General features: G+C 42.7%; 1 protein-coding gene across 3 annotated transcripts in view; it reads right to left on the bottom strand.

Annotated features, from left to right (window-relative positions):
• The window catches only part of LOC131894114 (phosphatidylinositol 3,4,5-trisphosphate 3-phosphatase TPTE2-like), a 56,899-nt gene that overhangs the window by 18,980 nt on the left and 24,173 nt on the right, over positions 1–13,746 (bottom strand). For 2 of the 3 annotated variants that reach the window (XM_059244287.1, XM_059244286.1), the window contains exons 8-12: positions 12,720–12,780; positions 11,562–11,643; positions 11,353–11,441; positions 5,134–5,195; positions 3,117–3,197 (exon numbers count right to left, since the gene is read on the bottom strand). In XM_059244287.1, the coding sequence (XP_059100270.1) occupies positions 3,117–3,197; positions 5,134–5,195; positions 11,353–11,441; positions 11,562–11,643; positions 12,720–12,780 (375 nt within the window). Of the gene's footprint in view, positions 1–3,116; positions 3,198–5,133; positions 5,196–6,039; positions 6,082–11,352; positions 11,442–11,561; positions 11,644–12,719; positions 12,781–13,746 lie in introns of those variants that run through there. The other variant, XM_059244288.1, reaches the window with a different exon arrangement.

Raw genomic sequence — 13,746 nt, 5'->3', positions numbered from 1 at the left:
CCTTCACACGGGGGCCGGAGACCTGAATTTAGGTCCTCATGCTTGAGTGGCAGGCACTTTCCTGAATGAACCATCTCAAAGTCCCTGCTCATGCTTGAGAAGGTGGCTGCTCAGAAAACCAAAACAAAACACATCAAAACAGCCCCAACATTTCAACATGGTGGTTGAAACTTAGTTATAGTGACCACATTAGAGAAAAAACATGGTTTAGTGGGGAGTTGCCCCCATTCATAGTAGAACTGCATAAACGAAGACTCTAGAAGACATCTATAATATGTCAGTAGATCACACATCACTCTTGTTTGTCTCCCGTCTAGAGCTTTTTCACTTTCCATTCCCTTGAATGTTTTTAGGAGGATGCCTTGGGGACCGCTAACCCTATACTTTCCCTATGAAATGTTGCTCACAGGTCGTTCCTTGGATCTTTCTTCAAGAAGCTGAACCACTCTGGTGTTGAACCAACTGGGAAGTGCTAACAAGATTAACAGTCATGCTTCTTATTAGAAATGGAGGTCTGGGACCAGTGAGATGTCTCCGTGGGTAAAAGCACTTGCTATGCATGCACGAAGAATTAACTTCAAATCTCAAAACACATGTAAAAGAAATCCAGGCATTGTAGTGTAGACAACTGGATCCCCGGAGCTCACTCGCTACCCAGCCTAGCCCACACATCAGTCTTCTGGTTCAGTGAGAGGCCCATCTCAGGACACTAAGGTGGAAAGCAACAGAGGAAGGAAGATGTCCAATGCATTCCTCTGGCCTTCCATGTACACACACAGCACATGTACCTGCACACTCACATGCATGCACCATACTCACACACACAAACACATACACACAAAGAAAGAAAGAAATGAAAGACACGTGTCTTCCTGAGTCTGTCACGTTTTCTCTTTATATAGAACCTGATTAAAAATTACATATGATGTTCATGTACATGTGTATATTTATGTGTTTGTGTATGCACATATAGTTCATGAAGCTAGAAAGGGTATCATAGGAGGGAAGAAAGAGACCTTAAAGGAATGGGGACACAGGGAGAATAATATGATATAATATTATAATAATATAATATGATATATAATAATATAACTCTTATTATATGTATTCCATATAATAATGAGGAGAAGGGGGTACTAACTGAGGAAATGATGGAAATGAGCCAGAGGGTAGTAGAGTAGCTCATGGATGAGGACAGTGGGCACAGGGGCGAGAGTGAACGGGAACAAAATATGACACATGTATGGAGACATCGTGATGATATCAATTACTTTGTATGCTAACCTAAAATATTAATTTTTAAAAAAGAAATGAAAGTTAAAAGAAAGATTTCTATAAGTCCTTAACTCTGAAGTGGATGTAATGTGGCCAGCAGAGTGGTCCACAAGTCATAGAATGTGATGGTGGATACATACATCTACCCAACTGCTGGGGCCACTGGTACCCAACAAAGGGCACTCTAGTCCATGACCTTGCCAATTCCTCCCAAACCCGTAGTTGAGTCCTTGTGCTGGTAGCCTTGATAAATGCCATTAAGGAGGTTTTTGTTTCGCTTTGAGTCAGGATTTCTCTGTGTAGCTCTGGCTGTCCTGGAACTCTCTATGTAGCCTAGGCTGGCCCCCTTGAACTCACAGAGATCCACCTGTCTCTGCGTTCTGAGCACTGGGATTACAGGCATGCACCACCATGTCTGGTGAATAGTAAGGTATTTTTAAGAAGGTCCTGTTGTCAGATGTCATGCTGAAATTCTTGTGGGATAAAGTGGAATTTTCTTCAAAATAATTCCGGTCTGGGGAAAGAAAGTGTTTCGGAAAGCGGTACTCAGGGGACTGTGGAGAACGACAGAGAACCAGTGATGGGCGGCTGGAATGATGCCGACGTGGTATGATAACCGTGAAGTGGCCTGCTCTCTTTCTGTGTGTGTGTTATGGTTTGAGGTTTGAGGTTGTGCTTTGGCTCCCTCATCTACTGCCCCCTCGGGGACAAAGAAAAGGGAGCGATTGACCATGAACCTACTGAGCGGGACAAACCTTCCTACCTTTAAAGTGTTTCACCCCATAGGTGACACAGCACAAACAATTCTCACTAGTACAGGATGTTTGGAAAATTCTACAATACACCTTTTTGAAAGAACAGAAGGCAATAGCATATATTTCACAATAGTTAGTATATGGAATTAAATGTAACATTTAGATACACACATGTATATGAAACACAATAATATCTGATATGTAATAAACACTTTTTGAGATGAGGTTTTATCTAGGCTAGCCTCAAAACTGAGATCCCTCTGCCTCACTCTAGGATTATAGGCGTGAGCCACCATGCCTGACTCATAGTAGTGTTTTCCAAAATACTTATTTTTCCTTTTCATTCTGTTTTTTTTTTTCTTCAAGACAGGGTTTCTCTGTGTAGCCCTGGCTGTCCTGGAACTCACTATGTAGACCAGAATGTAGACCTCAAATTCTGAGATCTACCTGTCTCTGTCTCCCAAGTGTTGAGATTAAAAACATGTACCACAACTGCCCAGCTCATTTTTCTTTACTATAACTTCTCTCCCTCTCTCTCCCTACCCCCTTACAACACATACACACACACAAAAAAAAAAAATACACACAGACACAGACACATACACACATACACACACAAATACATACAGACACACACACATAGAAATACACAAAGACACACACACAGACATACAGGCACACACACAAAGACATACAGACACACACACACAGGTGAATCATCCAAAAACAGTTCCCGTGATGCTCTTCAGGGACTGAATTGTTCGTGTGTTTGGATAGGTGTCAGGGAATTGAGTGGTAGAGTTTATATGATGGTTACAGGTCAGAGCCCTCTTACTTTGGGAGGGCAAATCAATGCCTGAACTCTAGAAACAATAACAAATATAAAATGTAAAGTAGAACGTTCTGGGTAGATCACAAGGCTTGGCATCTGAGGTGGGGCTCTCAGCCTCAGGGAGGGGGCAAAGCCTGGGCCAGGGCACCCGAGCACTGTCAACTGACCATCAGACTGGAAGGGTGGGATATGAAATTAATGATAATGGCTGATATCTCTCGACCTCCCACAAAGCCCCCAGACAGAGATCTTACCTGAGAAGGGGTCTCGATTCCTTGGAACTTAGAGCTGCTGGTTTTATCTGTTCGCCTCTCCCCAAAAATGTAAAGACTTTCCTGCCGGAAAGGAGACACCACAGCCATAGTTTAGCTGCACTCTTCCTTAAGCTGGCGGCCTCTGGGTAGAGGCTACCCCAAACCGCCCAGCTAGAAAGCCAGATCTCTAGACCAAAGGCTCATAAATACATGGAAAGGCTAGAAAGTATCTGGTCCAATCTTTCTACCTTCCATTTTACAAACAAGGAATGGTCCAGGCTCCAGCCAGGGAACCATGGTTAACTCAGGGTACCACTGAACCTGGAGCTCACACATTCAGTTAGATTGGCTGGCCAGCAAGTCCTTGGAATTGGCCTGATCCCCTTCTACAGACCCTCCCATATTGGGGCTACAGGGCATGCACACGCGTGTGTGGCTTTTGACAGAGGTGCGGGGGATCTGAACTTGGGTCCTCATGTTCCAACTACAGGCTCTTTACTCATGGAACCATCTCCCCACTCTCTCCAATGGTGCTCACTGGTTTGATTAGGTAGTATGAGCAGCAAGCTCCCGCGAACCACCTGTCTCTAGTGCCCTACCCTCCCATCCTGGAGTTATGGACAGGTGCATGCTACCATGTTTTTAAGTGGGTGCCAGGGTTCTGAACTCAGGTTCTTAGGCTTGTACATCAGGCCCTTTCCCCACAGAACCATCTCCCTAGCCCCTCATTAAGTTGATTTTCTCACTCATTAATTACTGATTTGTAATTCAAAAGTCACTGTCCCAGGATACCTTTTTTTTTTCCCCTTGTCACCTGTGCCTTTGGCCCCCAGGCAGCAGACCAACTGGCTCAGTCCTAGGACAAGCATGGCATCACCCCCAGGGACTACAGGAAACCAGGATAAAACACCCATTTTCAAAACCTGTGTGTCATGAGTTATAAAAACGGACAGAGTGGTGAGATTCTGGAAGTGTGTGTGTTTGGAAGCCAAAGCCTCTCCTCTGTAGACTGTAGGAGAGATAAACAGAGCTTTCCGAAGTACATCCTGTAAGTGTTAAACTCCCAGCAAGCCCCTGAGGCAAATGACAGAATTCTGTTTTAAAATGTGGAAACAGGACCAGCAAGATGGCTCAGTGGGTAAAGGAGCTTGCTGCCAAGGCGGATGACTGGAGTTTGATGCCCAGAAGCCACACAGTGGAAAGGAAAAAACCAACTTATACATACACTCTAAATAAAGGTTAAAAAAAAAAAAGATTTTTAGGAAACTGGGAAGAGCCCAACGTGTCTCCTCAGACATTTCTAGCAAGGTCAGACATCTCCCCCACACCGACTCTGACTAAGCAGAGACAATCATGTGCTGTTGTAAGTTGGAAAGTGATCATTTTTAATGACTCACCAGTCGTAAAGATGCTTAAGTCCTTTGGAAGCACTTATCTAATTAATCTTGGTATTATTCTTGGGAAGAAGGAAGAAGTCATGTGGTTGGCAGTGAGGGGAGGGGGAACATTTTGACTATGTCCTATAGCCCAGGCTAGCCTTGAACTTAAGATCTTCTTGCTCCAGTATGGCATGCTGGGATCACTGGGTGGGCACCGACAAGCCCAACTGAGCCTTTTTACATTTGCGTGACTTGGCTTAACTTAATTTATCTTAATCCTGAAGTTACTGTGCCCTACCTCTATTAAAATGTTGATATCATACATATCATGATTTTTGTACTAGTTTTTATTTTTTTAAAATATTGCACTAAAATGTGACAAATCTTAATTACTGGAGTATTTTTCATTCCCTTAAATTTTGTATCTCTTTGACCTTAGCCTAGTCCTGCCCCAGAACAGGAGATCGGTTAATTACCAACTGTACATTAAACAAGGGAATACCAAAGCCAGGGTTTCTGAAAACCACCTCTCCAGTTTAACTCGTATGAGTCATGACTGAAAGAATCATATAACACAGTGGTGCTTCAGAGTAAACAGGTTCAATCCGTGTGAGACAGTAGAGTGATGCTTCTCATACCTTTGCATTTAAAACTATTTCACCGGCAATGAGGCAGGCACAGACCATTGTTCCCGTTCTTCCTAGAGAGAACAGAGGCCATTTAAAGAGTTGTTGTTCATTGTAGTGTTCAGTGTAAGAACTCACAAGGACCTGGGGAGATGGCTTAGATCTCGATGAGCAGAATGTATCAGGACTTGAACTCAGATCCTAGAAACCATGTCGAAAGCTGCTGTGACAGTATCGACCTTGACCCTAGCACTGGGGGGTGGAGTCAGGATCCAGAAGTCTGCTGGCCAGCCAAACTAGCCAAAACAGCTAACTCTTGGTTTAGTGAGGAACCCTGTCTCAAAAATAAGGTAAAGGGCCAGCAAAATGGCTTGGGGGGGGGGGGGAGGCAATTGCTGTATAAGCTGACAACCTAAATTCAATACCCAGAACACACAGGGAGAACCAACTCCCCCAAATCATCCTCTGACCTCCACATGTCCACCATGGCATTCACACACACACACACACACACACACACACACACACACACACACACCATGGCATTCATACACACACACACACACACACACACACACACACGCACACACACACACACACACACATATACACCATGGCATTCACACACACATACACCATGGCATTCACACACACACATGCACGCACATGCACACACACATATTATACACCATGGCATTCACACACACATACACACACACACACACACACACACCACATACACGCCACACACACACACCATATACATTAACACAGAATACATTTTTTAAGGTAAAAAACAATTGAGGAAGAGATCCCAAGGTCAGTTTCTGACATCATAAGCAGAAACACCTAAAATGTGTTTTGTACAAGTAAACGTGCTTGCCCCAAGTAGCCCAAATCACTGCTCTGTGGCTATACCTGGAACTCAGTGTCCTTCTTACTGTGGGCACGCTGCACGAGTTGCTGTGGACTTTTCTTCAGTCTCTAGTGCTGACATTGCAGTGGAGATAAAGACAATAGCCCTGTCAGGGCACCAACACTAAAGCACGACTTACAGACCTAGCCTTTGAAACTAATATAAACAGAACACCCACAACACCATCCAGCACTTGCAATGCCTATTACTCCTTCCATGTAAGTGTTCTTAATTAAAACAATTTTACCCATGGTCTCATGCAGTCCAGACTGCTCTCAGAGTTACTACAGGTCTGATGCTAAAGGCCCAGGGCATGGATTTCCTTCCCATCATCCATCTACACCCCCACACTATTTTCTTCCATAAACATCTCTTCTCATCTTAAGAGATGAGATAAAGATTTGAGGTAGATACTCAAATCTGTCTTCTTCAAGGCAGGCTTGCACAAGCTTGTTTGCTTCTGCCAATTTCTGTGACTTGGGTCTTCAGCAGAGTGATAAACAGCAGGGCCTCAAATCCCAGGGACAGTATGGCAGAGTCAGCGAAGAGAAAGGATCCGAGACTCACTACCACCTCTTTCCAGGGGTGGTGAGGGACACAAAATATCTCACTAGAGGGGTCTCAGCTCAACTGCTAGTGGCCAGCTGAGGTTATGGTTGGAACTCCAGGGACATCCAAGTACTGGCTAGGAAATGCTTTATTCTACAGCAATGGTAGCCTTGATTAAACACTTTGTGGGGTGAACAAAAGGGGGTTTGGTTTGGGGGAAGCCGAACTGGCTCCATCCTGGGCCCAGTGGTGTGTGTGTCTGTGGTGTGTGTATACTATGTTCACTTGAGTGTGTGTGGTGTGTGAGTGTTTGAGTGTGTGTGTGTGAGTGTACATGAGAGTGGTGTGTGAGTGTGTGTAATATATGTGTGGTGTGTGAGTGTGTGTGGTTTGTATGAGTACATGTGTATGTGTGTGTGGTGTGTGTGCAGTGTGTATGTATGTGTGCAGTGTATGTATATGTGTGTGTGAGATGTGTATGTACTTGTATATGGCGGGCGGGGGGGGGGGCGGGGGGGAGGATGCTCTGTTGCTCTCTACCTCACTGTTTGAGATAAGGTCTTAAAGGTGCTGAAGGTCACTGATTTGCTATGCCAGCCCATTATCAAGCCCTAGACACCTGTCTGTCTCTATCCCAGCACATGTTGGTTACAGACATGCTGGTTTTTACATGTGTTCTGAGGATCAGGACTCAGGTCATTGTGTTCACATGAAAAGCACATCAATGACTGAACTCTCTTCCCAGCACATCCTTTAAAAAATTTCTCAATTGTTTTTATTTAACAACACGATATATAATTCCACTCTACCAGAGTCCACTACTGTGGTGACATTTTATTTGTGCTGAAATGTGATATTTTATTTGTATGTTAATAAATAAAGTTGCCTAGAGATCAGAGGTCAAATAGCCATAAAACAAAAGTTAGGCAGTGGTGGCACACGCCCTTAATCCGATCACTTGGCAGGCAGAGTCTCTGTGTGGTCAAGGACACAGCCAAGCGTGGTGACACGAGCCTTTAATCCCAGTACCAACCATAGAGACCTGGAGGTCTATATAGACAGGCAGTGATGAGGAAGTCATGTGGCTGGGCTTAGAGCCAATGAGAAGGCAGAACAGAAAGACAATAAAAACACAGGTCAGGCAGGAAGAAGCTCTCTCTGGGGAAGCTACTTCTGGTGGTAAGCTAAAGCTAGTCATGGCTATTGCTCTGATCTCTTTGGCTATTACCTCTATATTTGGCTCTGTGTTTCTTATTTAATAAGACTGTTTAGAAATTCGTCTACACACTGCAGAGACCCCTAGCCAATCAAAACACAGAGTTGTGGAGACCAGTCCCATTGGACGCATCTACAAAAGAGCGCCACATCTAAGGCTCAGGGAACATTGTAGAAGAGGGGCTGAGAAGATTGAAAGAGCCAGGGGAACAGGGGTTCGCTGTGAGATTGTCTCCTAGCGACACCAGAAGCTACCCCCAAAAAGTCTTGCCGACATGACTGCCCAAATGTGAGCTGAACAAGGAGGGTACCGATGAACATGCCAAACTGGACAGAAAATCCCACAAGGCCTCACAAAGCCCTACACAAAGAACTAAAGACAACTGAGGAAAGCTGGGAGTGGAAGAGGAAGCTCTCCCCAGGGCAGAGCACACCGATTGGTTGGTCTGGTACCAAACAGTCAGCCCTGAAAACATACCTACGAGTGATGTTATGTGGACTCAACAGGTTCCATTTGGGAATATGTATGTTTATACGAATACGTATATGCATGCAATAACAATTGATGAAAAAAGAGGCCATGAGATTGAAAGAGCGTGGGGAGGGGTGTATGGGAAGAAGGTTTGTAGGTAGGATAGGGAGAAATAGAATTAAAATAAAATCTCAAAAATAGAAAAGAAACCCATAAAGTACAGGCCATGCTGCCCATAAGCTCTTGGATGGGTGACCTCCCAGTGAGACATAAATGACCTGCCGGGGGACATACTGCTAAGAAGATGGATGCTCCCTCTCCAAGAAGCCATCGAGCACCAATAGTTCCTTAGTGCCCACCTCCTACCTCTCTTCTGGGATTTTGTCTGGTGTGAACTGTCACAATCGCTGTGAGATGTCTGGAAAGTATTGTTTCCTTATCGCTGTCCACTGCCCCTGACTCTTACAACCTCTCCCTTCCCTCCTCCACAATGATCCCTGAGCCCTGGGAAGAGGGGGTGTGATACAGATGACTCTGCAGTCTTTCATTCTCTATACTCGACTAGTTGTAGGTCTCTATATTAACCACCATCTATAGCAAAAAGAAGCTTCTCCAATGATGGTTGAGAGATGCACTAAAAATGGGAATAACAAATCGTTAGGAGTTGGTTTAATACAATGTCCATTTAACAGTCTCTCTGGAAGTCTGTGGACAATGGTATCATAGAACTGACCCAATAATAGTGTCATATGTGAGATTCAGATTGTGGAATGAATCTCAAATCCAATCAAACAATGGTTGAGCCGGGCGGTGGTGGCACATGCCTTTAATCCCAGCACTTGGGAGGCAGAGCCAGGCAGATCTCTGTGAGTTCAAGGCCAGCCTGGGCTACCAAGTAAGTTCCAGGAAAGGTGCAAAGCTACACAGAGAAACCCTGTCTTGAAAAACAAAACAAACAAACAAAAAAACAGTGGTTGATTCCTCCCATTCCAGCAGTAAGCATGCCTTGCCAACTGGCCATTACTACAGTTTCCAGGGGTCACAGCTGGCTAAGAGTAAGGATTGCTTTTCCCCTCTGCTAGCATAAGTAGCATGTTCCAGCACTGTGAAAGCTAGCTGGTAGGGATGTAGCTTCCAGGTAAGTACCAGCTTGACCTCTCCATGTTCTAGGACTAACATATGTGGTATCTTCAGCAACAGGGTCTTGCTGTCAACTTCTGGAGGGGAACCAAGAGCACTGGCAACAGCCTGTGATGTTCGGGGGCATGAGGGACATCACTGGGCAACAACTTCAAAAGAGAGAACTCATTCCTCAAATTGGGGCAGAGAACTAAGAAAGGGGTTCTCTATAAAGTATGAATGGCCAAGAAATGTTTTTTTTAAATGTCCAATATGCTTAGCCATTAGGTAAATGCAAATTAAAACTACTTTCGAGATTTCATCTTACCCAAGTCAGAATGGCTAAGATAGGAAAAAAAAATGATGACAAATGCTGATGTGGATTTAAGGTATGGGAAATAGTTATTCACTGCTGGTGGACGTGCAAATAGGTAAAGCCATTATGGAAATTATAGCGGAGGTTGATCAAAACTCTAGAAATAGATGATCCACATGATCCTAAACCACTAAACCACTCGAACATATACCCAAAGGATTCCATATCTACTATAGAGACGTCTGCTCATCCATGTTTATTGTTGCTCTGTTCACAATAGCCAGGAAATGAAACCAGCGTAGATGTCCATCAACTGAGGATGGATAATGAAAATGTGGTACATTTGAATAATGGAATATTAGTCATCTACTAAGAAAAACAGAATTATGAAATTAACAGGTAACTAGATGGAGCTGGAAACAATCTTTCTGAGTGAGGTATCCCAGATCCAGAATGACAAATGTAGCATGTTTTCTCTTATTTGTGTCTCAGTGGGTAAACAAACCACACTGAAGGGTAGATCCCATGCCCAGCAGTAGATGGCCATCACAGAATGAACTCAATGGTGTTTTCGGTTAATTTTTTTTTTTTTTTTTGGTCTCATGTTGATTTGTTCAGGCATTTTTATCTTACTGGTCTTTGTATATTATGGTTTCTAATTTTGTGTGGGCTTTGTGTGCGTGTATTTCTTGTTCTTTTTCATTTTTTCTTTTATTCTGACTTTTAAAAATTGGCATGTTTGATTTTTAAAGATAGAGAGAAAGAAGGCATGGAGTTGGGTGGGTGGAATCTGGGTGATGGGGGAGGGGAACCACTATCAGAATACAGTGTGCACACTTTCAATAAGAAAAGTACCTCTTTTCTAAAATAAACCAGTGACAGATTTAGTAGTCATGCCTGTGGTCTCACTATTTGGAAGGAGGCAGGAGGATCATGAATTGGAGACCTGCCTGCAATACATAGGTAGTTCAAGGACTGGTTGGGCTATTAATCCAAACTTTTCCTCAAGGAGAAGAAAGAAACAAACAAACCCAAAACAAAATGAAAAACATCTTTCTAAACAAATAACAGCAACAACAATAAAACCAATAAAAGTCTAATGGTATTTCCAAAAGAAAACATACTCATGGCCAACAGGTATATAAAAATGCTCAATGTCACCAATCATCAAGGAAAAGCATATTAACCACAATAAAATAAGTATGATAAAATGATATATGTGTTAATTAGTTGTATTCAGCCACTCCACAATAGATGTAATGACAAAAATATAATTCATATCATAATACATATAATCTCTGTCAATTAAAAAGAAAATATAGCCTTAAAATAAAAAGTGTTATTCTATTCTAAAGATAAAATATCATTGGTATTTTTACAGACTTACGTTGTCAAGTTAAGAGTAAGATAATCTAAATATTTAGTAAGCAGGGGAAAATATTCACACCCTTCCTTAACTATTTTTTCTCCTTTCCTTTACTCCCATGGTCCTCTCTGCACCTCTGCCATTGCCTTTCCTGTCTTCTTACATCTTTCTGTCCTGAAGCCAGTTAGTTTAAAGTGTTAGTGATTAATATGGTTAATAGCGTTAGTTCTCATGCATGTTTCTTTTCAAAGAGGAAAATTTTAAAAAGGCAGTGTTACCTTTTCCTCCCATACAGTGAATCGCCACAATGTTTTCAGGGTGTTGAGCCATCCAATCATTTACTTCCTTGGAGAACAATAACATTTCCCTGATTTCAAAAATAAGATTTTTCATTCAATTAAAAATTTTTTCCAAAATAGTAATTTTCTAGAACACTGAGCCTTGGTATTTAGCCCTTTTCTGTCAATCAGCGTGGAGTAAAACTTACTCAAGAGTGGGGACATTATGATCATCAACCATGATTCTGCGGACCCGGTAGTGGAAGTTCTTAGGGTCATAAGCACTCTCACCTAAAATAAATGACACATATGTCATACATCTATGCCTAGTAACACAGCAAATGATAAAGTTATATAAACAGATTTAGAGTTTCAATTAGAAAATTCCTCATCTATCTTCAAGAGTAGTTTCTGTTAGCTCTAAAAACAATTTTTCAGAGTTGCAAAAAATAAAAAGTTTGGCAATTTTCCACCTCAGGCAAACTAAACTCATTAAAAAAAAAATTTTTTTTTTCAAGACAGGGTTTCTCTGTGAAGCTTTAGAGACTGTCTTGGTACTCGCTCTGTAGACCAGGTTGGCCTTGGACTCACAGAGATCCGCCTGCCTCTGCCTCCCAAGTGCTGGGATTAAAGGCGTGTGCCACCACTACAGCTGCCACTACCACTACCTGGCCACTAAACTCATTTTTGTTTTGTTTTGTTTTTTTTCCGGAGCTGAGGACCAAACCCAGGGCCTTGCGCTTGCTAGGCAAGCGCTCTACCACTGAGCTAAATCCCCAACCCCTCACTAAACTCATTTTTAAAGGAAGCTTCACCTTTTGCTTTCTAGTGACTTCTCAGTACATAGTCATGAGTGTTAGAAACCGCAGAGGAGAGACAAATGTAGTTGACAGAGATGTCGGCTCCTGAAAATTTTCATTCAATATACAGGCATTGAACAAATCACCAGAAACAGAGTGGTAAACTGAGGTATAATACTCCCAAAGGGTTGCATTTTTGTTTCTATTTTAACCCAGTGCGCTCTCCTCATCACAACCTACTCCAGGTGTGTTAGAGAGCAGACTTGTGAATGTTTGCACCTTCAATGTAACCTAGACGGAAGAAAACATTTCCTCACCCTAGAACAGACATTCCCTAACATGACTCACCTCTGCGCTGCCCGTTCGGTCCTTCTAGGCCCACCTAGCCCTCTCTCCTGGGGTACTTGGTGCTGGGTGAGCTACCTTTCCTACCACATGAGGCCAACACAAGATGGGGAATTTTACTCTAACTCTAAATACTTATGAATAAATGAAATGTAGGAGAGGAGTCAGCAGAACCAATCTGTCCTCTACCTACAGTAACACAAAAGTGAGTCATGTACATACTGCATAGATTGTAGACTTGATAGTGGTCTGGATGCTTGGAGTCAAGGAACCGCACAACCTCCTAAAGACAGACAGACAGAAATGTTACCTATGTAGTGTCATCCAGAAGTAAGCATGGAGTGACTAGGAGTAACCAAAAATGGTTACAATTGCTCCACCTGCTTCTCATTGGCATCGTCTAGTGAAAATTCCCTGAATATGAGGATATGTAGATTTTACACCCTCTGTAATCTGCTATTAAAGAAGGCTGAGATATTTATATTAGCCTCTGCCATAATTTGAATTGAATGCCCCCTGTAAGCTCACCCCAGCTGGTGGTGCAGTTTGGGAAAGTTATGGAAGCTTTAGGAGGTTGAGTCTTGCTGGAGAAGTGGGCTACTGGGAGAAAGTATTGAGGCTTTATATCATAGTATCACTTGTTCACTCTCTCCTTCCTGAGTGGATACATTGTGACCAGAAAAGAAATTCTCCATGATACATAATAATCAAAACACTAAATGTACTGAAGAAAAAGAACATTGAAAGCTTCAGGGGAAAAAGACCAAGTAACATATAAAGGCAGGCCCATTAGAACACCACCTGACTTTTCAATGGAGAATCAAAAGGCCAGAAGGGCTGGATGGATGTTCTACAAACTACAAGAGACCAGAGATGCCAGCCCAGACTGCTATACCCAGCAAAACTATCAATCTCAATAGACGGAGAAAGAAATTCGTGACAAAGCCAAATTTAAGTAGCATCTATCTATAAATCCAGCTCCACAGAAGGCACTAGAAGGAAAATTTCAACCTGAAGAGATGAACTCTTTCAAAAGGTTCCACAAAACAAGTCTGGGGTTATCTTATCCGTGTTTACACACAGTGTTCCTGCAGGGAACTTTTAATTAGGAAATATTGTAATGAGGCAGAATGCTAGATCCCCTCTCCTCTGCCTCACACACCACATAACTAGATTCCATTAAGCTTTTGAACTGCTTCCACACCTTTCAAATAAGTTAAACTATTCCATTGTTTTAAATGTTTTAGAT

This window comes from Peromyscus eremicus, chromosome 17 (genome assembly GCF_949786415.1).
Source record: "Peromyscus eremicus chromosome 17, PerEre_H2_v1, whole genome shotgun sequence".
NCBI classification, from domain to species: Eukaryota; Metazoa; Chordata; class Mammalia; order Rodentia; family Cricetidae; genus Peromyscus; species Peromyscus eremicus.
Note: the sequence above shows the minus strand (reverse complement) of the source record. Positions and strands in the feature narration are given on the sequence as shown.